The 26,743-nt window shown below is 42.7% G+C and overlaps 1 protein-coding gene across 1 annotated transcript; it reads left to right on the plus strand.

The window, feature by feature from the left end:
* Positions 1–2,938: 2,938 nt before the first annotated feature.
* On the plus strand, positions 2,939–25,936 carry MUC13 (mucin 13, cell surface associated; the record flags this gene model as incomplete). The annotated part of the gene is made up of 11 exons (XM_054701109.1): positions 2,939–3,059; positions 7,529–7,651; positions 8,850–8,956; positions 14,601–14,656; positions 18,015–18,172; positions 18,576–18,695; positions 19,009–19,138; positions 19,644–19,681; positions 21,474–21,558; positions 24,700–24,901; positions 25,409–25,936. Coding segments are annotated over 10 exons (1,140 nt in total), but the record flags the coding sequence as incomplete, so codon positions are not given.
* Between the last annotated feature and the right edge of the window lie 807 nt (positions 25,937–26,743).

The raw sequence follows: 26,743 nt of genomic DNA on the forward strand, positions 1-26,743 counted from the left end.
TCCAGTTTAAGGGTTTGTCCCACTCATACACATATAAGCAAATTAATCAAACTCTAGTGTACTCAAAGATTTTTAATTGGTGAGAGTTTCAAAGGGAACAGAGAGAAAAGAGTAAGAGAAAGAAAGATTTCAAAATATAAACTCCTGATTAATTTCCTCCTGTACAGCTAGAACAGGCAGGGCCCAAAGTGGAGCCAGCAAGAAAATGAATCTAAGTTATCTCCTAACACAAGCAGAAAGTTGGGCTGGGGCCAGAGGTTGGGAGAAAAGGAAAGAACCAAAATTCAAAATGTACCATTCACACTGAATCCACAAGATGGTCAAGATGGCTGCAATAGTCTCTCAAGGGAGCTGGAACACAGTGCCTGCCAAAGTACTAAGGACAGGGGAAAAAGAGGAAAGACCAAGAGAAATCTCTGCCCACATGTCTTCTGTTCCTTCTTTTCAAGGATAGCTGTGCAGTTCCTTCCTTTTTTCCCTAAATCCCCCATTTAGGAAATCAGGTTCATGGTTTGCTGGGAGTTCTAGTGCTCTGCAGACAGAAATGGTTCAGGGGAGATGGCCCTCGTTCTGGTAGCCTCTGCTCCACAGGCTACTTTGGCAGGCACTATGATGGGCTGTTTTCTTGCCCCTGGAAGAGAAATTGCTCATCTTAGCACATGTGCCAGACTATCCAGGTCAGACTCTTCAAGAGGAAGAATCTGAAGTTCTGTCAAGCGGGGGCCCACAGACCCATGGGGGAATTAGGAGCATCTTCAGCGATTCTCTATACCTGAGGGTTTAGGGATTGCTTCCTCACTAAAATTTTTTCTCTTAATATGTTTTACTGATTGTCAATGTCAAAGTTCTTAGGTACCATTAAGGGTTCTAGCAAACTGATCACTTAATCTCTAAGCGTTCACTACCCCATGTGTTCAGGTGTTCCAAAGAGTTGAAAAAATATATCAATTTTGGGACCTTGCTGGTGGCTGAGGCTGTTGAGCGCAGCACTGTGAAGCTGTCTTCAGTTTCTGCAGTGCCAGTTCGATCCCTGGCCGGCTAGGGAGATACCCACATGGCATAGCAGACCTCTTCTGCCTTGCTCGCTGCTCCCCTCAGCAGTGTATTTCAGTCGCTCTGCCTGTTCTGTTCCCCACTCTGTCTCTGGTGAATCCTCACACCGTCCCACACATCTGGCCTATACCCTGGTTCTTGTATAAAAAAAAAAATAAATCTTTAAAAAATATATATCAATGGGCCTCCCCCATGGCGCAGCGGTTGAGCGCTGGGTTGTGAAGCTGCCCTCAGCCTCTGCAGGGCCGGTTCAATGCAGGGGCGCCGGCGAGGGTCCCACATGGTGTGCAGACCTCTTCTGCTGCCCGCTGCTCCCCTCAGCAATGTACTTCATCAGTCTGCCTGTTCTGTTCCCCACTCTGGCTCTGGTGAATTCTCTCAGCCTCCTGCGCTTCTCACTGTACCCAGTGCTTGTATAAATAAATAAAATAAATCTTTAAAATATATATATATCAATTTTGATGACTACTTATAAGCCCAATGGCAAAAAGATCATCTATTCGTCTTACTCTTTAAAAGGCTGTATTTGAAATTATTGATGAGTAAACCTAAATTTTAAAAAAATGGAAGTTTAATACACAATTAATGAGGCATGTTTATTTCATAATACTTTAAATTTTTTTTTTTTTAAAGATCCATCCATTTATTTATTTATTTTTTATTTATACAAGCACTGCGTACAGTCAGAAGCGCGGGAGGGTGAGAGAATTCACCAGAGCCAGAGCGGGGAGCAGAGCAGACAGAAGGACCGAAGTACACTGCTGAGGGGAGCAGCGGGCGGCAGGAGAGGTCTGCGCGCCATGTGGGACCCTCCTCTGGTGGCCGGGGAGCAGCGGGGGATCGAACTGGAGCTGCAGAGGCTGCGGCAGCTTCGCAACCCAGCGCTCAACCGCTGCTCCACCAGGGAGGCCCTATTTAATAATACTTTAATCATCATTTTTCCTCGCTCATATCTCATATTTATCAATAGCTAAAATCATGTAATGGAAGATTGGGGCAAATGCCTTAAACTGTAAAGATGACAGGTGCCCTCTTCCAGGTAGTAACAGCGCCACCTGGTGGCATTTTCAAAAGTCCTCGCTGAGGAATTGTGTCAAACCCAGACCGGGTCCTACAACTACAGGCAGAAACGATACCACTTTTGACTCTTGTCTTAATACAATAACTTTTTCCCTTTTTGAGTGGTTTAATTTTTAATTTTATTTATTGTGGAGTTTTTGTGTTCATCATATAGTTTCAATGTAGTCAACCATACTTTTCAGAAAAGAATGAATTGGGTACTAATTAGTATTAAATTATAGTAACCGCCATTCCATGTTCAATGTTCTATCTTCTGAAACAGTATCTTTGTTCTTCCAGCCTCAAATACCTCAGGGACCGCATCTACTGACAGCTCGGGGTCAGCACTGTCAGTATCAGCTGCTTCCACCCCAGCAAATACCATCAACCCGCAAGCTGACCCTGACAACACAGCAAGCTCCGCTCCATTTGCCATAGCGAGGTCCGCGGGGTCCTCCACAGGCGCGGCCTCGGCGTCCTCCACAGCCGCGCCCTCGGCGTCCTCCACAGCCGCGCCCTCGGCGTCCTCCACAGCCGCGCCCTCGGGGTCCTCCACAGGCGCGGCCTCGGCGTCCTCCACAGCCGCGCCCTCGGCGTCCTCCACAGGCGCGGCCTCGGGGTCCTCCACAGGCGCGGCCTCGGCGTCCTCCACAGCCGCGCCCTCGGGTCCTCCACAGGCGCGGCCTCGGCGCCCTCCACAGGCGCGCCCTCGGCGTCCTCCACAGCCGCGCCCTCGGCGCCCCCCACAGGCGCGGCCTCGGCGTCCCCCACAGCCGCGCCCTCGGCGTCCTCCACAGCCGCGCCCTCGGCGCCCCCCACAGCCGCGCCCTCGGCGTCCTCCACAGCCGCGCCCTCGGCGCCCCCCACAGCCGCGCCCTCGGGGTCCTCCACAGCGAGCGCCTCACTATCCACCACACCAGATAGCACAACTCCTGCAAAACTACCAGGTAATACTGTTACCACCTCACCAAGTTCGGTCACTAATTCCAGCAACCTGCCCACATCAGAGACCACTACAAACCCTGGTCCCTCAAGTCAGAATAATTTCCTTAAAGACTCCCCGCTGAGGAGCCCTAGCGTTGTGGAAGGCCGCGGGAAGTGTGACCTGCTGGGGAAGTGGGTATGAAGAGGCCCGATGTTTCCTAGGAGATGAGCCACTGAGATGAAAAATTTTGTCAGAAAGGCTAGTAGTGATAGCAGAGACCCAAAATATTAGCCGCAGTTCTATTCAGCTCTCCTTTCCTTTCCATGCATCCTTCCTCAAACTATTTGCCAAATGTGGGGTGTTTTTATAAACTTGCACTTTGTGAAAGCTACTTCTCCGGTTGGCTTCTCTGAGCTTTTTGGAAATAATTTCTGCTTCTCTGAGAAGGCCGGGCCCAAATAAGCACTGATTCTCCAGCTGCACTGGTTAACTCCCTGGTATATCTAAGGAGTCAGTCCTACCTTTATCAACTGTTACTTTAAAAATTTACAAGTTATGGTGGAAGCTGATCACATTTAGAATTTGAGCTAATTTGTAGAATTGGTGCTGAGGGGTAAAATGACTTATCTCAGCAGTGCTCAGCAGTGCATGGCCAGCGCCACTAGCCAGAGGACAAAGTTATTGAGGCAGAAGCCACTTGCCTCATTTCAGAGACCTTGGTCTTGAACCGGGATCATCAAATTTTATCAGTGAAGGCAAATTAGTAAATATTTTAGGTTCTGTGGGCCACAAAATGGTCTTTGTTGCTGCTATTCCACTTTGCCATTTTATTTATTTTTATAAGTTTTACTAAGATATAATCACATATTATGCAATTCACCCATTTCAGATATACATGTCAGTGCTTTTTACTGTACTCACAGTTGTGCAGCCATCGCCAAAATCAATTCTAGAACATTTATCACCACCCCAAAAGAAATAGTTCTTCTGTCTCGCCTCCCGTTTCCTGACAGCCATGTGTTTTCTCTCTATGGAATGTCTTGATTCCAAACAATTTATACAAGTGGAAGCAGTTCAGTTTATATGACCCTTGGTATTTAGCTGGGTTTTTTGTTGTTGTTGTTCTTCAGCATGATGTTTTCAGGGTACATTCATGTTGTAGCATCTGTCACAGCTTCATTCATTTTTATTACTGAGTAGTATTCCTTTGTTTAGATCTATCATTCCTTGCTTGGTGGGCACTTTTTGGTGACTCTGATTTATGCTGCTATGAACATACATGTGTAGGTTTTTATAAATATATACAGTTTGCCATTTTACTATGAAAGAACCATAGTCGAAAGTTAAATGAATTAAACTTGCTGTATACCAGCACAACTTTATTTACAAAAACAGCAGATGTGGCTCATGAGTCAACCTCTGGTCTAAAAGAATCCTCAAATCTAGACTTACAGGGTCTAGATAAACCTTTCTCAGATAGGAAATGGAGGCCAAAAGAAGGCCGAAGATCCTTGAGCAAAGGGATAGCTCCCTATACCTTCATCTTTTGGTCTCCCCAACATTTTTCAACAGATCTAAGCAAGGGACAATTAAGCAAAGAAAGCCAGAGCCTGTATCTCAGACCTGGCTCCTGTCTTTCGTGTTTAGATGGGCTGTGCTGAAGATGAGGTCAAATAGGATTCAGTTCTACAATCAGCTCCCCTGGAGTCAGAAAGGCAGTCACTTTTCTCTTGGCTTCAGCTTACTCATTTGTAACAAGGTGTGATGAACTAAATAGCCACCAAGTCCCTGTTAGCTGTACATCTGTGACTTTATTCCAGACATAAAGAACAAGCTAACAAATCTGTCTTTGAATGCAAAACTGCCCAAACTTGGAAGTAACCAAGATGCAGGAGACAAGGATACAAGGAGTTTTTTCTGGTATATCCAGAATAGAGCTGCATTCAATGTCTTCCCTAGGATTTTCCAAGTCATCCTTGCAATGTTGCTGAGACTCTTTTAAAAGCCCTCTATCTCAGTTAGAATACCACTCACACTATGTCAGAGGGGTGACCTTTGTATTGTTTGGATTACTGCACTATAAATGCCTTCTTCAGGGCCTCCCCAGTGGCGCAGCGGTTGAGCGCTGGGTTGCGAAGCTGCCCGCGGCCTCTGCGGCGCCGGTTCAATCCCCGGCTGCTCCCCGGCCACCAGAGGAGGGTCCCACATGGCACGCAGACCTCTCCTGCCGCCCGCTGCTCCCCTCAGCAGTGTACTTCGGTCCTTCTGCCTGCTCTGCTCCCCGCTCTGGCTCTGGTGAATTCTCTCACCCTCCCGCGCTTCTGACTGTACCCAGTGCATGTATAAACCAAACAAACAAATAATAAATAAATAAATAAGACATGCCTCTAGAAAATTAAAATAAATAAATAAATAAATAAATGCCTTCTTCAGTTCCATGTAGCCTATTTGGCTTAAATCTTTGAAAATTTTTAATAGGTTCTTTAAAAAAAAAAAAAAAAACAGCTTTAGATCCACGGTAAAATTTAGAGGAAGGTACAGAGATGTCACATATAACCCCTGCCTTCACTCATGCAGAGCCTCAGGATCCATATCCCTTACCAGAGAGGTACAGCTGATGAACCCCTATTGACTCATCATAATTGCCCAAATCCCAGTTTGCCACTGTTGGAGTTGTGCATTCTCTAGGCCTAAACAAATGTATAGTGTAAGTATCATATACAGTATCTTCACTAAATATGCTCTGTGCTCCACCTTTAACCTCTCTTTCCCTTCCATCCTGACAGCTACAGATCTTTTCACTGTTGCCATGGTTTTGCCCCTGCCAGAATGTCATTAGTTGGAATCATACCATACATAGCTTTTTGATATTGATTTTCCCACTTAGTAATATGCATTAAAGTTTCCTCCATCTTCTAGCATGGCTTGATGGCTCCTTCCTTTTTTATAGTGTATCTATACAATATTCTATTGTGTAGATGTATCACAGTTTGTTTTCTCTATCATCCACTAAAGGACATCTTGGTTGCTTCCAAGTTTGGGTAGTTTTGCGTAAAACTGGTCTGTATATTACATGCTTTTTGTAATAAATTTTGAAATAAATTTTATTTCCTTTAGGTAAATACTGAGGAGTATGCTTGTCGGATCATATGTTTAGTTCTGTAAGAAAATGCCAAACTCTTCCAAGCCAGCTGTACCATTTTGCATTCCCAGCAGCAATGAATGAGCATTCCTATTGCTCCACCACCTCCCCAGAACTATTTTATTTTTCAGTTAAAGTAAATCAGGCCCATAGTTATGGAAGAAATGCTCAAATGGAGCAGAAGGATATGCAGTAAAAACTCAACCTCCCTCCCATCCTAACTTAGTAGGACCCAGGTCCTTAGTTTCTTGTGTCTCCCTCCAGAGATAATTTATGCAAATACAAGCACACGTATTTGTGTGTTTGTGTGTATTCTTCCCCCTCTTTATAACCAAACACAAAAGAAAACCTGTTATACACATGGTTTTATATATATGTGTATGCATGTGGATATGTGTATGTGTGTATGTATATACACATGTGTATATACATATATAATAGCATTTTAAATATATATAGAATAGCATTTAAAAATATCAATGACTTCTACCTACATATTCATAAAATTCATAAAATCTTAAGACAACTCTGAGGAAGTGTCAGACACTTGATCTATTTTGAAATCAAAGCTCAAAAATTATTTCATTTTACAGAGATGAAAATGGCCAGCCACACTCACCATTTGGCTGCTGATTTAACTGCGGATTTAACTTCCTCCCTTGGACCCCATCATTTCTCAGGAGATAGAGAGGATGCTGTGGCCTGCCTCACCTGGGGTTCTGGCCAGTGGTGTGGAAGCCACTGTGATATTAGTCTCACCTTCACCCAAGTGGCCCACTCAGGAACGCATAGTGTGGAGTGCCACACCTCACTCCCTCAGAAAATTTTCACCAAGTAAATCCTCATTCTCCCCTTACAGTCCCTTTCCTTTCTTCACGGACCTGTATACTACATATATTCTCCATAACATCTAGTTTCTTTTTAGAATTTTTTGCCTGCACCTCCCTATCAGACAGTAACTCATACCCCCCCCCATGAATATTATGCTTTCTCTATAATAGTTTTAGAGAGCACTACCTAGTATAGACCTCAGTGTTCTGGAAGATCCTTGAGGTCTAAAGATTCCTGACTCTTGAGGAAGACTGTTCCCTCTCTCTGCATAGATCCTCACCGACTAACTTCTGACCTTTACACTTGACAAACACTTGGCTCCAGAATTTCAGCAACCAACTCCCTAGAGACAGAAGGAAAATATATATATTTCCAGCTCCCCTAAGCATATGCTGTGGAATTGCATAACCAAGGAATAAAAAAGTGCCCAAAAAAGAGGCATTGAGATTTAAAAGTTTATTTCTGGGTGTTTGTTGTTGTTGTTCGTAGATTTTTAATCTCTTTCTACTTTATCTCAGCTCCCAGCAGTCCTTGCAAAACCGATTCTTGTGGCAGTGGTTCTTCGTGTGTTAATCTGCATAATGAATACTTTTGCCTGTGTCCTGTTGGGCAGTACTACAAAAATTCCACATGTACTGAAGGTGAGCTGCAAGGGATGAACCATACAGAGCTGCATCTCATGCTTGAAGTGGAATTGAAAACTCAAAATAATGGCGAAAAGAGTTTCCAGTATCCTAGAGGTAGAGGGACATTTGGAAACAACAAAGGCCAGTCAAGTAGAGAAGACTCTTGCCTTTTGTCCTAGGGGAGAGGAAACGGACCAAGTCAGATTTGTAAGCTAGTCACAAAAGCCTGGGGGTGGATGTGTGCCTTCACTCTGCCTGTCCATGGAGATACAATGAGAATGATTGGTCACACAGCTCCTGAAAATGTACAAAGCTTGCACAAATATAAAGTGTCTGTTACATGGGGACACTGGGGCAAGATCAGGTGCTATACCAAAGACCACACAGCCAGACAGGCCTGGAGGCTTCTCTCTGACCTTGGTTCAGTTTTCTGTCTCAGGACTTGTTGGCTCCATCACAACAAGCCTCCATTTTCAGACTTAAAAGCCTCTCGGGTCTAGAAGTGGGGGGACCTTTGGAGCAGATCACATGCCCTTGCATAACATTCTTTTGGGTAAATCAGCAGGGTGCTGTGATAGCCCAAGGCTGTTACCTGACTTATAAATTTCTGTCTGTCCACAAATGAGCTATATTTTCCCTTGCCAGAGCCAACTAATTAAATAGAGAACAAATGCAATAAATTGGTCACCGGGGTTATTCCAGAAACCAAAAGATGTTCCTGTCTTTCACACTAATAATTTCATTTCTGGGGATGCACTCTGACCCCAAATACAGAAAGGACTGTGCATGAAGATGTTCTTTACAACCTTTCCTTTTAAATAAGAAGAAGTGCTAAGTGTAGCAACATAAAATGACTACATCAATGAAGGGAACATATACTTCATAGATGATTATGTAATGTTACAAAATGATAATTATGAAAATTAGGTAATGACTTTGAAAAATGTTTATCATGTAATAAATAAAAAAGGGCTCATGACACAACTTGAAATTATGGCAATGTAAACTATTTATGAAAAAAAAAAACTGGTAAAAATATACCAAAATGAATATGGTTGAGTTAGATTGGGTATGGTTTGAGGTAAAGCATTTATAATGTTTCCAAAATCTCTATAATATCATCCTATAAGGTTTAGAATTTTAAAAAATATGTTTTAAACAACATGGAAATGACCCTCTTTATATACTACATAAAATTCTGCTTGAATTTCAGGAGATATATTCCCTGGAACAATTACAGTAAAAATAAATGGATCATCTGACTTGGAAAATGAAAGCTCTGAGGCCTATCAACAGTTATATAATAAAGTTACCCTATTTGTAAGTATTTCAACCTTCCTTCCTGTATGCGTTTTCTGTGTTCTAACACTGAGCTGCTGCGAGTAGGGCTGGCATTCAAATGGCACATGCCTTACAGCTGTTGTTGACCAAATGGTGATAAGTATCTTCCCTGGTGGGTAAAGAGAGCAGCTGTCGGAGCCCCCTGGGTGCCACTCATCCCCTGGGACCCTTGGGGCTCTCTGTGATATGTATCTAGAGGGCTATCTCCTGGCCTGGCAGGGGGCCTTTGAAATCATGATCCAGCCATGCCATGCTCACTGATACATAAGCTATTGATATATTTTTGGATGGACAGATAATTTTAATGATGCTTTAAAATACATTATTCCCACAGATAGAAATAATTTTTCCCTTTTTCTTTTTTTTTCTAAAGATTTATTTATGCATACAAGAACTGGGGTGTAGGCCAGAGGTATGGGGGAGGGGTGAGAGGATTCACCAGAGACAGAGAGTGGGGGGCAGAACGGCAGACTGACTGAAATACACTGCTGAGGGGAGCAGCGGGCGAGACAGGAGAGGTCTGCTGTGCCATGTGGGTAGCTCCCTGGCTGGCCAGAGATCAAACTCTGCTGCAGAGGTTGCAGATAGCTTCATAGTACTGTGCTTAACCCCTTGTGCTACCAGGGAAGCCCTTTTTTTCCCTTTTTCTATTCAAATCTGCATAAATTTTCATACTAGTCTGGCTCTTTTTTCTTTTTAAGACTGGAAGAGTAACTCCATCAGGTTAACATGTTACATATTTCCCCACTGTAAGAAATGTTGAAATGAACAATAGTTTCATCTCAGTTATAATTTATGTGTGTGCTTTGAAGGTCAAAATGGCATAATTTTAATTGACTGTCTTTAACCATTTTATGCAGTCTCATAACATTTTGGTGGTTTTGACCAATTCACCTATAGTCACAGTCAGTCTTGTCTGTCTGCTCTTACCCAAAAACTAGTTGCCTTATATATGGATCAGAATTTCATTGATATCAGATTAATGATGCTGGCTTTGCTGAAAGTTCTGTGGTTATTAAGCAAATCAGTTTATTATGGGCAGTGCTGCTCTGATTTGGGACTGAAGCTTTGTCTCATTTTGGGAAAAAAAGCTAGGACCTGGAAAGAACCATTTTGTGTGAAACGCAATCTAACATGAGGCTCTAAAAGGCCATTTATTAGGTACATGGAGTGCGCATGTGTTAGGTATGTGGAGCGGTAGGTACCCTCTGCCGATCCTTCTAGGGCCTCTGGTCAACAGTGCTCATAACAGTGCCAAGACCATAATTGTGGACTTATTTTGTCTCATTTGAAATGGAGAGCAAAGTCACTCAGGAGCAGAGTGAAGAATAGAACCTCGACCTCCCCAGATTCCTGTATTGGCTTTCTCTTGATACTGAGTTTTCTCTCCTCTTCTCAGACTTTCAATTTAATTATAGGTGTTGACTCTTTTGTTGCTTCTTGGGTAGTGGATGTGATTCTGCTTTTGCCTTTTTTCAAAGTTTTTAAAATTCAAGTTATAATGAACATTGAGCATTTACTTAGTTTCTGTGTATGACATAATGATTTGATATTTGTATATATTGTGAAATGATCACCACAATAAGTCTAGTTAATATCTGTTACACAGGAAAAAAATTTTTTCTTGTGGTGGGAACTTTTATCTCTTAGCAACTTTCAAATATACATACAGTATTAACAATAGTCACTCTGCTGTGCATTATGTCCCATGACTCATTTATTTTAAAACTGGAATTTTGTACCTTTTGACCCCTTCATTCATTTCATCCACCCCTCCAGCCACTGCCTCTGGCAACCACCCATCTGTTCTCTACTTATGAGTGCATTTTTTGAAAGACTAGAGTCACTACAAGTGAAACCATGCAGTATTTCTCTTTCTCTGTCTGACTTATTTCAGATAGCATAATGCCCTCAAGGTTCATTCATGATTCAAATGGAAAGGTTTCCTTCTTCATGGCTTAATAATATTCTGTTATATGCCACATCTTCTTTAGTCATTCAGCCATCGAAGAACACTTAGCTTACTCTCATGTCTTGGCTATTATAGTAATGCTGCTGTGAACATGAGGGTGCAACTTTCATTTCATTTTGATTATTGTGAGCGAGTGTATCTAATGAAAGAGATAAAGGTCTGTATTCTGGAACCAGATGTTATACACATAAGGGCTTGCAGAGGGCATCAGGCCAAGATTTCCCAAAATTTAGATTTTTTTTTTCTTATTTTTTAAAAAAAAATTTTAAAGGTTTATTTATTTATGCATACAAGAACTGAGGTACAGGCCAGAGGTGTGGGGAGTGAGAGGATTCACCTGCATCTTAACCCTTGAGCCACCAGGGAGGCCCCCCTAAAGTTTAGATTTAAAGGAGAAAAATATTAATCTGTAAATATGTCTTAGAACCCTAGGTAGAAAAATATTTTTAAATATATTGTCTTATTCTATGATGTCTTTCAATTTGGAATCATATCATTATAAAACATTTTGTTATTAGAACTGATAAAATGTAAAAAAATATTGTTGAAATTATTTTACGCATTGTACAAAAAGAGCTAGTACTCACAACCAAACAGAAACACCTGGCACTACTAGATTGGTAATCATGGCTGCCATATCCCAGTGCTTGCCCTTGTCTCTGGCCCATAACACCCTGCTAGGTGGGCCAGCTGGACATGACTATCCTCTTATCCTTGATCTACATTCCTGTTCACCTGTTTGGAGGATATTCAGTGCAGTGAAGATGGCAATATCAATGTCTTCCTATTTTCAGGGAAGCCCTGTGGCTTTACTGATTATGGTCACTGTTTCCCAAACTTGCTTTTGGTGTGAAAAAAAAAAGCCCCCTACAACTGCAGGCTATATTCCCTGGTCTCAAGAGTCCAGTTTAGAGACTTGCTCTCAGTCTGGTCTTTAGGGCCCCTGGGGGGACCAGTAATGGGCTAGAGCATTCTTTTTTTTTTAATATTTTATTTTATATAATTTTTACATTGTTTTTCACTTTTGCACAATGTATGCATTTTCATTTTGGTTATATTCCCCATACAGTTGCACCCCCCCCCTTATTTTGACCCTTATCCTTCCTCTCCCCATCCCTCCCCGTAGTGTTACATATACACAATGGAATATTACTCAACAATCAGAAAAGATAAATACATGCTGTTTGCAGCAACATGGATGGAGCTAGGAGGGATCATGCTCAGAGAAATAAGTCAGAAAGAAAAAGAAAAATACCGATGGTCTCACTCATAGCAGGATAGAGCATTCTTAACATTTTCAGGAGGCTTTTAATCCAAAAGGGATATACTGGAACTCCTTTGCAACTCTCAGAGATAGGAAAACACACACAATGGAAACCACTGAATCCAAGTGGACAGTCCTCACAGGGATGTGGCATTTCCCTGGTGTGCTGTGCCCACAATTTTATGCAAACTATTTCTAATTCTCAAAACAGCCCTGTGGAGGGAACAGTAGCTTGATCGCTATTTTGCTAATGAAGCACTTGAGGATCCAGAAAGTTAAGTAACCCACAGAAGGTCACATAGTTTAAGAGTGAGAATGGGATTTGCCCAGAGCCGCTTCTCCTTCTTCTCTCCTCTTGTGCAGTAGAGTGTGGGCCCATTTGGGTATCTCCTGCCTTCTTGCCCAGCCTTGTCCCCTTCAGATTTAGAGACGTATATACCAACATCCTCAAAGGGTGACCCAAAGAAAAAAAGAAAGGATGAGTTTTTCTTATGTCAGATGCTATTTGCACAATCTCTTCTTTGGAATTAAGAAATTTAAATAAGCGGGGTCTCCCTGGTGGTGCAGGGCTTAAAGTCTCAGTGCTATCAACCTATCTCAGCCACTGAGGCATGAGTTCAATCTCCAGCCAGGGAGCTGACCCACATGGCACAGCAGACCTCTCCTGTCTTCCCTGCTGCTCCCCTCAGCAGTGTATTGCAGTCAATCGGCCTGTTCTGCTCCCCACTCTGTCTCTGGTGAATCCTCTCACCCACCCTGCGCCTCTGGCCTATACCCCAGTTCTTGGATGTGTAAATAAAATAAACCTTTTTTTCAAAAGAAGGACAATGGCACACTGAGTAAAAATCTTTAAAAAAGAAAAAATAAATAAGCGATAGTCAGTAGGGGAGCTGGAAGGGATGTTCAAGGTCACTAGGTGAATGGCTCCTGAGGAACCCTGACAGTTCACAGAAACACCAGCTATTCCAATTATTCAAAAGATTGTAAAGGACTATGAACATTCTGGATAGAAGGCTACTCAGAAAGCATCAAAGTTATTAGAATTTTATGATAATTAAGAAGACATACCTTGACATTTTTTTAAAATAAGATTGATTGCCATGATGTTTTAAAGTGAGGAATCCCCATAGGGAGAAAGACAGTAAAAAGTCATGGACTAAAAAAGTTTGTACCATCCCAGTTCAATACTCATCTAATAAATTTGGAGACCTAGGCTCAAAGAGGGCAAGCCATGTGCAAGGTCATGATATCTTTCACATTTCTTTAATTCATTCATTAGTCAGCCTGTGTTTGTTCAGCATTTCCTGGGCCTTGCCCTGTACTAAGAACTGTGGGATGGGATGGGGGCAGAGTGGGCGGGGGAATTTTTGTCATAAGAAAGAGAAAACCCCTTCTTGACGTCAAAGAACTTATGTGGTAATTGGCGCACACACACCCCCCCACTTACACACATATCACCCTACCTTCATCGCACCCTTATCAGAGGTCCCAAGTTTATGTCTGGCCACTTCCCTGCAGGTCGTTAGAGCGGTCTCTGTTCATAGAACACAACTTGAGCCTAATAAGCTCATCCTGTGGTAGAGCCCCTTCCAGCTCACAAGTCATACATCTCATTTTAAGTATATTTTAGCCCTATATGGTGGGAATTAACTGCTATTTCAAGTTTTCCAAGGAGAAAAAGTGAGGTTCAAAAATTTAAATTGTGCTAAATCTGCAAATGGAGAAATCTGACATTAGGAGTTCTTCCCAGTGCCTGCTCCCTTCTGTGCTACGCTGCTTCTGAACATTAGCGTTTTCCATTCCCTGTCTAGACGACTTACTGAGATGCTCTGGGCCTCTTTCCTTTATGTGGACTCTGTGGGTCGCTGAAACCCAAAGACATGTTGTTGCATTTTTTAAACTTCCAAGGTAGATGGTATCTCTCTGTGGCTCTGACCTCTTTCTTCTTCATGCTGTGGTTCCTGCTATCACAGAACTGATCTGCCCTCCTTTGTGATCTCTAGGTCCTCTGGCACAATGCCTAGGATAAGGCAGGCCATTCAGTAGCTCCTTGGGTATGATTGTGTGTCCATGAAGTCTGCATAGAAACAAGTCTAACAAATAACACAAAACTTCACAGTGACTTTGAAAAGAGAACCTTAAAATGGTAGTCACCACCGAGTGCTTTAAGTTTTCCTGGATAAGGCTGACTTGCATCAGAATCTTTCTGTTTTAGAGTAAAAATTACTGAAAGAAGTTAGACTTCATTTCAAGAATAAATAATTTGCTGTGGTGAACCATATATTTACATAAATGAGTTCAGAAAATCTGTTTATGTTGAAACCTTAGAAACAGTATCAGTTTTTTTCCTCTTTGTAAGTTGTTAATAAATTTGTTCTTCTTCACAGTTTCAAGATGCATTTGCAGGAGAAGAATATGGACAGACCGTCATTCTTAAAATCAGGTAAGTTTACCACAGGTGGATGGGATACTTTGGAGACACATATATATTTGCCTAACTAGCCACATATATATTTGCCTAACTAGTCTCTTCTAGAGAAGAGCTAGTCTTCTCTCGAATTCCTGCATAATCTGAAGGCTCTTTGTGGCAAGTTTCAAGTCAAAAGAAGCTGGCCAGCCTGGTCACTGCAGAGGTCCCACTGACCCTGCCTGGATGAACGGGAATGACTTGGGACGCAGCAAGATTCTTTCCACCATTGGCTACTCAGCAACTTGCACACAGGTGCAGGGATCTCCTGGGCCAGCTTGCTCTGATTCCTTTGCTGCAAACCATGCCTAGCCACCCCTGGAATGGGGCCAGGAGGAATTAATGGCTCATGCTCATCTCCTCCTCATATCAAGTTGTGGGGGGTAGTGCTAAGGAGATAAGAACACCCCAGTCACTCTCCTGGCTATTAAAGGACCAGTAATAAGCTCTTTGAAAAGTAAGAACAAGCATTTATTATGCTAACTAATATTCAGTGACATGTGGGGGCACTATTTAGGGAGCCAAAGAGAGATTTTACACAGTTAGCAACTCCATCTTGGCCTTTTCTGTATTATCACTACACCATGTTGCAGACCAAGGGAAAAAAGCTCTAAGGTGAATGGAACTGGGCAGACAAAGCCATTCTAAAGTGTTTATCTCTTATGATGTTACTGTTGCAACTATTTCATAGCCTTTACCAGCTCCTTTGTGGGATAAGCTTATATATATATATAATCAGAGAAGCCCTCTAAAGGAGGTGAGTTTTGAGCTTGGTGGTGAATGAGGAGCAGTCTAATGGGAGGCATGGTGCTCACTTGGCAAGGGATTAGCAGAGAAGCTGGGCCCCAGCACAGAGGCTGGAAGGCTGGAGGTACATAGCTTTGGGTGATTGAGTTTGGTTTAGTGAACAACAGGGAGCTCAAGTGTCAGGAATGATGGAATTAAAGCAGGAGCAATAATGTGTAGTGGCATCAGCCAAAATTGTATTTAAATCCTGGCTTTGGCCCCTTCTCACCATGTCACTAGGCAAGAATTTTAACTTCTCTGAACTCTGTTACCTCATCTATGTCACTGGGATAATCTGATTGACTTCCCTGGAACCTTGGCAAGAGTCAATGAGATAACATTTGAAAGATGCCCAGCACAAAATGCCAGGCACTGAATTTGAACATATTGGTTCTGTTCCCCTTCCAGAATGCGGGACTCTGCAAGTGTGAAGAAGCTGGCTCTGGGGGTCTTTTAGTGGGTTGCCTGAAACTGTGGCTCCCTTTTTTGTTCTTAAAGGAGCTACTTAAGGGAGCCAGGGGTGTTCAGAGGCAGCTTTTCCTGTAAGCTCGGTGTAAGCTTTTCCTGTAAGCTCAGTGTTCTGGAGAGGAGCGACCTCCCTAACTCAGGGCTGTGGTGAGGAGAATGGACCTCAGCCTCACCTGGGAAGGCATTTCTGAGGTCCCAGTCCAGTGTTTTCTCTCTTTCTAAATCCCCAAACTCTTTATCTACTGCACCACTGTTGGAATTGGCAGGATGCTCAGAAATTTTTTTCCTAAATTTTTTTTTTTATTTTTGTACAGAAGAACTGGGGCATAGGTCAGAGGTGTGGGGGGGTGAGAGGATTCACCAGAGACAGAGTGGGGAGCAGAACAGGCAGACTGACTGAAACACACTGCTGAGAGGAACAGCGGGTGAGACAGGAGAGGTCTGCTGTGCCATGTGGGTAGCTCCCTGGCCGGGGATCAGACTCGGGCTATAGTTGTGATAGTGCTGAGACTTAATTCCTAGGCCACAAGGGGTTCCCAATTCCCCTTCCCAATCCTCTCTTTGGACAGAAGAGGAAACTCAGGCTCATGGAAGATGTGAGTGGTCACGTGCCAGAGTAGATGGTGGCGACCCTGGGTCTAGATCTCAGGTCTCCTAACTTGTCTGGTGCTCCAGCCACGAGTGCTCCAGTCATGAGTGCCGTGTCTTGCCTCCTAAATGGGAGCATATGCGAGTAGGTTTCTTGGATCAATGAATTACGGGTGGCATTTTCTTTCCTAGCCCTTCTACAAAATTATACCATAGATTTCTAGTCACTTTTCAACTGATAGAGAATAACCTACTGCCTTTCAAGTACCCTGTATTTCCCTTTCACTGCCCTATATATCCCAATGCCACCTCTAATTCTGTCATCAATGATGCATGGTACATTTTCAATAAAAATTCTGAAGCCAGTTTTTTGTTGTTATTTCACTCCCTTTTAAGGCAGTCATCCCTAAAATCAGAATTTGGTGCATGTTCTGGATTTTCTTAGTTTTTCTGAACAATCAACATGCCACAAATGTTTCCAAAGTAGTTTTGCTATATTCTTAAGCTTGTGAATTTATGAAGTATAGGGAAAAAATAGACAGAAATACATCCCAAATCTTAAAAAGACACAGCCATAAATCAGATCAAGAGGGAATTTTTAGAAGTCCTTTCTTACTTCTCTTATTAATTGCACCATTTGATTTGTTTTGGACAATGAAAGACTCAGAACTTGGCACAGCTGTTCTTTGGGCTCCATACTGCAATGCTGATTAGGGAGGGACTCTTACAATGCCTCGCTCACAGTAGGCCCTCGGTATTTTGGGATATGATTTGAGATCACTTTCCCATGTGTCCCACAGCCCTGGCCCTCCTTTCCAGTTCTCCAGTGAGTCATGTGGTTCCAGGCCCAGTCATATACCCACTCTGAAGGTGCCTCCTGACTTCTGGCTCTTCTGGGAATGCCCCCAGTGTGGCCAATTGCTTTTGACAGAAAGTAGCAGCTTACTGGAGCCTCCCAGGTGGTGCAAGGGGTTAAGACATAACCTATGAAGCTATCCACAGCCTCTGCAGCATGAGTTTGATCCCCAGCCAGGGAGCTGCCCACATGGCGCTGCAGATCTCTCCTATCTCGCCTGCTGCTCCCCTCAGCAGTGTATTTCAGTCAGTCCACCTGTTCTGCTCCCCACTCTGTCTCTGGTGAATCCTCTCACCTCCTGCACCTCTGGCCTACACCCCAGTTCTTGTATGCATAAATAAATAAATTTTTTTTTTAAAAAAAGTAACAGCTTATTATTTCAGATGTAACTTGTTCTGCTTCTCATGATCTCCAGACTCCTAGATCCTAAAAATGACTGCCCACAGTTTTCTAAGAACCTTCCAACAAGGCATTGTATTAGCCTTAGATTTCCTCTGCATGTGCACAGAGTAGAGAGCTCCAGGCTTATAAATTACCATCTTATTGCAAACCCAGGCCTCCACATTTGGGCCTCTTGTAGAGAGAGGACAGTGGGTCAGTTCAATTCATCAATTGATGGATTCATTTCACTTTTAGCCTATCTCCTTCAGCAAGATCTGAAATGCGAGCTGGTGAGAACAATGTTGAAGTGACTGTAGTAAACATTTTTGCACAAGGTGCAGTAGATGAGAAGGTGGTGGACCAAGCAATTCAAAAGGCAGTGGAAAAAACACCTCACTTTGAAAAGTATAAACGTAAGTACTAAGTAATTTCATTCAAAGTTTACCTAAAGTGGGGCCTCCATGGTGGTGCAAGGAGTTAAGACACAACCTATGAGGCTGTCTGCAGTCACTGCAGCACAAGTTCGATGATCTATGTTCCTTATGGAACCTAGCACAGAGCTAAGTGCAAAAGACACCTTGAGCTTGAACATAATTGCACTGAATTGAATTGAATTAATTTGGATTGAATATTAGAAGGAAATAGTCATGAAAGAGTGGATTGAAGAGTTCAGCTTCAGAATCCCAGATTTTCAATTGTCAAATCCTACAACTTATTAAATGGCAATTATAGCAAAAATGGAATATGATGTTTTTACAAGTTGCTTTATCCATATTGTTTTGCTCAATGTATTTTTGAATTCTTTGTGCCTCTCAGAACAAAATCTTTGTGAGTATTATGGCTGTGTAGATGATGGAAAAGGCTGTCGCGATAATTTACAATGTACATGCAAACCAGGACTGGAAAGACCAAACCCACAAGTTCCTATATGTGTTGGTAAGTATTTCACCAGCTTCTAAGTGCTCTTCACAGTTCCTATTCTCTCTTCTTTCACATTTGCACAAGTGATCTTTGCTCAAGTTTCCATATGCATATTGGAGTCTGAGCAATGTGAATTTTAACTTTAGACCCTGGACCAAGACTAGGGCCTCTGCTGAGAGCTGAGAGGTGGGCCATGTACAGCTTCATATGTAGCGCCAATGAGTGCCTCGCTTTCCCTAGCCAGAGCAATGTGAAAAGTTTTATTCTGTGGCCTATCATTGGGGCTGAAGAGGTTGTTTTTTGAAATTTACCAGAAATTACTCTTTAGCAGTTTCTACGTGTCCTGGCACCTGCACCGCGGAGCACCACAAGCAATGCTTGTGGAATACAAAGACGAACACGCCTGTTTGCACGTGCCTGCCAGGCTACAAGAACGATAGCAATGGCCTCTGCCAAAAGTAAGAGAAATCACTCCGTTTTAATCTTGCTATAGCTGGAGCTCAGCAAAAAGGATAGAGCTTGCAGCATGTATGTGGGGTTAGGATCAGAAAGGTCTTATGCTGGTCTAAGTTGGTAAGTATGGACAGGATCGTCATCATCAATGGTTTTGAATATTCTCTGTGTGCTGGTGATACCTTGCACTTCACGAATGTGTTAGTTCCCCATTGGGCTCACACCTCTCGGGTTCAACTTCACTGGAGTTTGGAATCTCCTTAACTCAGGACAGAGTATTCAGGCAGGTGCAAATGAGACCACATGAGTTGCATAGCCCCTCAGCCTTTGAGAACTCCATGGAAGGTGCTCACCTGGCTGAATGGGGGTATAGAGATGAGAGAGAGGAATAAGATCAAGGAAGGAGAGAATGAAGGGAAGATGGAAATGAAGAAATAGAGAGTAGGTGGGACTCTGACATGCTTCCACCGAAGCCCTGACCACTGCTTCCTGTTACTTATTGTATTTCAGGTGTAGCTTTGGCTATAGCGGAATCAACTGTGAAGACCGTAAGTATAAAAGTCTTGCTTTGTTTCTAAGCCTCTGAGAAATAAACACTGACCATATTCAAATTTCCATCCAGTCCCCCAGTGTCTCAGACTCTCATCATAAAGAGAGAAAATCTGCCTGTAGCTTGTCTTCTGAGTCATGCCATCGCCCAGCCTGAGGGCTTGGGCAGCAGAAGTACTGCTGTAGGAAAAACCAAACTCAGCCCCGGGCAGGCAGGCCTAGAGTCTCCTCCCAGGTCAAAGAAGAGCCTCTGATTAACATATTCATTTCCTGCAATTTTTTAAATATGCATTTTCTGCTACTAGACAGGATAAAAGATCAATCTACTCCAAAAATACCTGGTTGTGAGAGCAGAGTTAGGAATAGATGTTTAATACTTGAGTCTTCTTTTTGACTCAGAGCTATTTGCTAGTTTGGAGTGTGTCGTTACAAATTCAGTTGCTTGGTTCCTTCCCATGCCCCAACCCCACCAAGTTAAGATGATATTAACTTTATATTTTAAATGATTATATGTTATGACTCCTAGAGTCTGTGAGAAATACAATGCTTACCAGAAGGGAAATGGAGGTGGGGGGAGAGAGGGGACGGAGGGGCAACAGAATAGAAATTGGCTCAGAAGCTTTGGTGGTGGGTGAATGAAGCATGTGCTCATTCTGAGGTATGAAGCTGAGCTCCTGAAATTATATAGTTTTGTAAATAAATGGCAACTCAATAAAATTTGTTAAACATAATTAAATATAGGTATAAAGTTCTCACTTAAAAATAAAGCACATGTCATCAGACTACAAAATATCATTTGTTTTTAACATAATGAGCTAAAGAGAAATAATCCAAGATAAAGGAAATATTACGTTGGCCTCCAAGGCAGCACAGAGCTAGTGATGAGAAATATAATTTCTCCTGTGTTTTGTTGCAGTTCTGGTTTGCTAAGTCATTTCTTCCTTCTGGGCTTTTAGTATCCACGCCTAAGGAATGAGAGCTCTTTTCCAGATGTGCCGGTGTATGCCCCATGAATCTAGGTCGGGGATGGCTTGTCTGAAAGTCACAAAGCAGAAAGAGACAAAGGGCCCTAGAGGATGTCTGTCCAGTAGAAATATGCAAGTTCATGTTGAATTTAAAGATCTCAAATCTAAGTAAAATTTGAAAAGTTAAAAGAAATAGGTAAAGTGGATTTCAATAACATTTCATCCAGTATGTCTAAAATATTATCAATTCCACATGTAATAGATAGAAGCATTAAGACATATTTTATACTTTTTTATACAACATGTTCAAATCTGCTGTGTATGTTACACTTAACTGGCCATCTCATGATCACATTTCAAGTGCTATATCCGGCATATCTAGAGGAAGAGAAGAGATGGTAATGAGCTCTTCTTCACCAATTCTGTGAATCACCTCGTTCCTCTCTTAGCAACAAATTTAACTCCAATCTAGTTCCCTCAGCTTATCAGGTCAGGTATGGTGAGTAGGTCAAGGGAGCAGGGTGTGGACCTCAGTTGTGATTCCCACCCTCCACCAAATCAGGGAGGCCCCTCCATTATGGCCTCCTTTGTGTTTATGGTTTTCTTTTACCTGGCAAGGCTACCTTTCTGGTTGAGCTCTGAAAGTACAGTTGTGGGAGAGGGTTAAAGTAGATGACCCATCTACCCAACCTGACTTTAAAGGTTCTGAGATCAGAGCCTGATTGTCCTCACAGTCAGGTGCCCCCAGCAATACTAGGACCCAGACAGAAGACAATGGGGGACTGCTTGCAGGAAGCCATTCCTACTTTTCTCATTTCCCTTTCAGAATTTCAGCTGATCCTTACTATCGTGGGCAGCATTGCTGGAATCCTCATTCTTGGCATGGTGATCGCACTGATCTTCGTAGTAAGGTAAGGGTTCAAAGTGTCCTTTCTCTTGAACACAGGGCCATTGGCATTAGACTCTGGTTTCCATACACACCTGTAACACACCTGGCCATTCCTGGGCAACAGGGGAAAAATAAACTAAGCCTCTCAAATACCACTGACCTTTCTTTTTCTTAAGTTTCTTCTGATTACATCAGCTATACATACTCATTGTTGAAAATAGAAAAATGTGTAAAGGAGTAGAATAGAAAATCACCCACAAAATCCACCACTATGAGACAACTAACATTTTCGCAGGTTTATTTCTATCTTTTAAAATGATAATGTACACATAAGTTTGTATCTTTTGTATTTTTTTTTGATGTTGGTTTTTTTTTTTCCTTAACACTATAATATAACATAATAGCCATTCTCTATTGTCCTTAAAAACTATTTGTTGGGGGTCTCCCCTGGTGGCACAGCGGTTGAGCGCTGGGCTGCAAAGCTGCCTGCAGCCTCTGCAGCACCAGTTCGATCCCCAGCCACCGGCAGGGATCCCACATGGAGCGCAGACCTCTCCCGCCCCTCCCGCTGCTCCCCTCAGTAGTTTATTTCATCGGTCTGCCTGTTCTGTTCCCCGCTCTTGCTCTGGTGAATTCTTTCTCACCCTCCCGCACTTCTGACTGTACCCAGTGCTTGTATAAATAAATAAATAAATCTTACCCAAAAAACCCAACAACTATTTGTTGGGTCTCCCCGGTGACGCAGGGGTTAAAGACACAGCGCTATCAAGCTATTGCCAGCCACTGCAGCAATAGTCGATTCCCAGCTGGCCAGGGAGCTAGCCCACATAAGCAGCAGACCTCTCCTGTGGCCCACCGCTCCGCTCAGCAGTGTATTTCAACTGATCTGCCTGTTCTGCTCCCCAACTCTGTCTCTGGTGAATCCTCTCACCTCCACTGCCCCCCACACCTCTGGCCTACACCCCAGTTCTTATATGCATAAATAAACAAATCCTTAAAAAAAATTGTTAACAGTATTTAACTCCACAGATGTTTGCAAATGTCAAAGTTCATCAAGTCGCTTCCCTGCCAAGGACCTTGATATATATAAATGGTCTAATATCAGCCTGGACTGAGCCCCTGGGGTTTTAAGAAACTATATGGCACAAACATTTTTTAGTTTAAGTAGGACTGTTCATTTATTCAACAAATATTTAGATAGACTAAAGTTCCCTCCATTAACAGGGAGAGAATGCTGTTATCTTGGTTCCATTTTAAATATACCAAATAGGGTTCCACAGTTATAAAAACAAGCCACTTTTTAGAATAACATTTAGTTTGTATCTTATAATATGGCAAAATAGGTATTGTTGCACTGTGATGTGAGAGAAAAAATACATTTATGTTCCTAAAATGTTTCCATTTTGACATTAACTCTTACCTAAAGACTTAATAAGGTCACAAAACTAGGAAGGGGGATGTGACTTTCTCTTTTCCAGGGAGGGGACCAGAACATTCTGCTTCCAGGGCAAGACTGTCTTCTCCTTCCTGGGTGGCCTAACTGGCCTGGGGCTTCTGTGTCCACAGAAACCACCTTAAGCCTTCTAGCATGTTTCTCAGCATCTCCTTCCTGCTGCATAGCCAGGCTTGCCCTTAGCCCACTACAGAGCCCTGGTCTTAGAACACATCCAGAATGGTCATTTCTTACCCATTTGAAAGGAAAGGAAATCCCCTTCAGTCACCTGAGCCAACTGTTGTCAAAGGGCGAAAACTCCCTTGCAGCCTGGCCCTCAGGGTCACAGTGGGAATGGGTCTTGCTTTTAAGGCATTCCCAGTGTAGCTGAGGTTTGGACTGTCACCCTAGGAGTGCCCTGGGGCCTAACTCCCTGCTCCAGCAGTCCAGGGCACCACAGGCAGGAGCACACCTGTGAGTGGGATGGGCTGAAGGGTCACACTCAGAGTCCACTGGAGCAGGTACTTCCATTTGACTTTGAATTCACTGAGGTGCATCTGTAGACACTGTCTTTGCTTAAATGAAAACTTCTATCACAAATCACCTTTTCTCTTTGACTTCTATTTTCTTCCCATAAATAATTCAAAAGCAGGCAGTTGTGTGTAGCACTATGAAGCTGTTTGCAGCCTCCGCAGTGTGGGTTCTATCCTGGCTGGCCGGGGAGATACCCACATGGCATGGCAGACCTCTCCTGTCTCGCCTGCTGCTCCCTTCAGCAGTGTATTTCAGTCAGTCTGCCTATTCTGTTCCCCACTTTGTCTCTGGCAAATCATCTCACCCTCCTGCACATATGCCCCTACCCCACTTCTTATATGTGTAAATAAATAAATCTTTAAAAAAAATAATTCAACTGGGCCTCCCCTGATGGTGCAGGCGGTTGAGTGCCACACTGTGAAGCTGTCTGCACCCTCTGCAGCACCAGTTCGATCCCCGCCGGCCGGCAAGGGTCCCACATGGTGCAGCAGACCTCTCCTGATGTGCCTGCTACTCCCCTCAGCAGTGTATTTCATCAACCTGCCTGTTCTGTTCCCCACTCTGTCTCTGGTGAATCCTCTCACCCTCCCGTGCATCTGGCCTGTACCCCGGTTCTTGTATAAATAAATAAATAAATCTTTTAAAAAATTCAACAGCAGAATTAAGACTGTAAACATTATTAGCAAAATTTGAATGGGGCCTGCAGAATTAGATAGTAATGATGGATCAGTGTTATTGTTCTGGTTTTGATAATGTTGCTACCATTAAGTGATCAAATTCTGGAAGACACTTAGACATCAGGAGAGAAGAGGTAACTCTCTCTAGTTCATTCTCTGACAAGTTAATATAGGGATGCTACTTCTGCCTGTCAGAGGTAGGCATTTCATTACTCTTGAACTACACAGATCTTGGAAAGAGTTTCCTTAAATTTAGGGAATCCACACTGAATGAGGTAATAAAGAGTGATGGTTAATGGGGCAGCAGGTCTGCAAGTTATTCTCAAATGATTCAGAAATATTAGCAATTGGTACTTCAGGGGATGAATGTATGGGAGTTCTGTGTGGGTGTTTTTTTCCAGTAAATTGCATGTAAATTAAAATTATTTCAAAATTTGAAAATATTTAAAAATGAATATTAACATTTGCTTCAAGGATTTTTCTGCAATTTCAGATCCTAATCCTGTTACTGATTTTATAGGTCAAAGAACAAAAACAAGAATATTGAAAAGCAGAGGTTGATTGAGGACGACTTTTCAAGTATGAGGCTGAGAGGAATGGGTGTTTCCAATTTTGGAGCAGATGGGAACATCTTTCCTAAAGTCAGAACCGGTGTTTCCAAATCCAGTCAGCCACAGAACCCCTACGTAAACTCCAGGCAAATGCCCCGCCCTGACTACTAGGTGAGTATCTAGGCTTTCCTGCTGGCTTTCCTGAGTGCAACGCCCCAGGGTAGAGCCAGGGAGCTTGCTATTGTATCTTCCCCAAGTCCTGCTTGCCAGGCTGGCTTTTGAAATTTTTTTAATGAAAGGAAAAGATCTGGGGAGGTTCTTTGCTATTATTACAGGGCCCAACGAGGCTCCCAAAGTATGTCCATATTGGTCCCCAATACTGACCAGCTGTGTGACTTTAGACTCGACACAATTTCTCTGGCCTTCTGTTTCCTCAGCTGTAAAAGGGAAACTTAATTTAGAAGCCCTTAAGTTCTCTTTAAATGACAGGCTTCTATGGAGTGACCTCAGTGGTTGTGATGGCAATCCCCAGGCCGTGTATAGTTTTCAAATAATTAATTCAATCAATGAGCTAATAAATTAATTAATAATTAACAAAATTGATAATTTGTGAATTTAAATCATATGTTTCTGTTAGAATACTTTTTAAAGAGCTCTCTTTCTCTTTCTCTTGAATAGTAAAAATTCGCAACAATATATGGCCCACAACTCAATGTATAAGCTTTTATTTTAAGTTGTTAAAAGCCTGATGAAGAAATAAGCAGCTGTGAAGATATGGCCTTTGGTATCTCTTCCATGTAACACCTAGACTTTCTGAATGGAGTTGTGAATGTTGGCAATGAATGTAATCTGTTTGCTAATCAAGTACCAATGAAATTATATGCACATATAATATTATATGCATTTGTGTAGTTGATTTTCTCTAGTCAGATTACAGTGGGTGTGGGGGATAACAATTATCGTTTCTAGAGGAAGGCCTTCCCAAGATCATTCACTCCTGAGAACATGTTGCTACAATTAAGTGATCAAATTCTGGAAGACACTTAGACATCAGGAGAGAAGAGGTAACTCTCTCTAGTTCATTCTCTGACAAGTTAATATAGGGATGCTACTTCTACCTGTCAGAGGTAGGCATTTCGTTACTCTTGAACTACCAGAAGCTTGCACACTGACCTCACTCCAAGGAGACAGGAAAGACACATGTCTCTCTGCTTTTTCAGAGGTAGGGCTGGAAACCCAAGAACTTTTTGATGTTGACTGAAAAGGCTGTGGTAGAAATATCCCTTGTAGGGTCCATTCCAGATTTTTTGAGGTGCTAGTATGTGGGAGAGGCAGGAGAAAAAATATGAGCATGAGTAGAAGCAAAGGAAAAAGGAAGCTAGATTGAGAGGATGAGTAGAGAGAAGGCACCAAGTCCACCTTCATCTCAGAGCCCCCTATTCATCAAATAAGAGGACACCTCCTCTAATTCACAGCCTTCCCAAGACTCAAGGAAAAGAGTGAACAAAGCCTCGCAGAAGCAAGCGTTTTAAGTGACTTTGAAATTGCACCCATTCTGTCTAACTGATGGTGAGAGAAGAAGCTTGTGCCCTGGATCCACATATCCAGCCTCGTGATGCAGGTGACTTCATCTGAGGGGACAGCACTGAGGCCCTGGCCTTCAGTAGAGACAGAGGCTTAGCTGTGACACCAATATCCACCACCTCAAAAACAGAGCTGCCACATCCACCACAGGTTTTTTAAAAATGTTAATAATGTCCTCCTTTATGTCTAATGTCTTGTCCCCTTGTTATTTTTATTATTTTTTTCCCTTGACTATTAACTAAGGGAGTTTGCAAATAAAGAATCTTTAGCAGATGTTGTCCTTTCTGATATTTGGGGCTTTTGGTGATGCTCAGGGCAGTAAGTCTCACTTTCAGTAGCTATCGTCACACACAGAACACTGAATTGATTGACACCTGCTATCCAGGGGCGGGCCTTGGTTGCTCCAAGCCAATCAGCAAAATTCCACCC

This window comes from Talpa occidentalis, unplaced genomic scaffold (genome assembly GCF_014898055.3).
Source record: "Talpa occidentalis isolate TD23 unplaced genomic scaffold, MPIMG_talOcc4v2.1 talOcc4.4, whole genome shotgun sequence".
In the NCBI taxonomy this organism is placed as follows: Eukaryota; Metazoa; Chordata; class Mammalia; order Eulipotyphla; family Talpidae; genus Talpa; species Talpa occidentalis.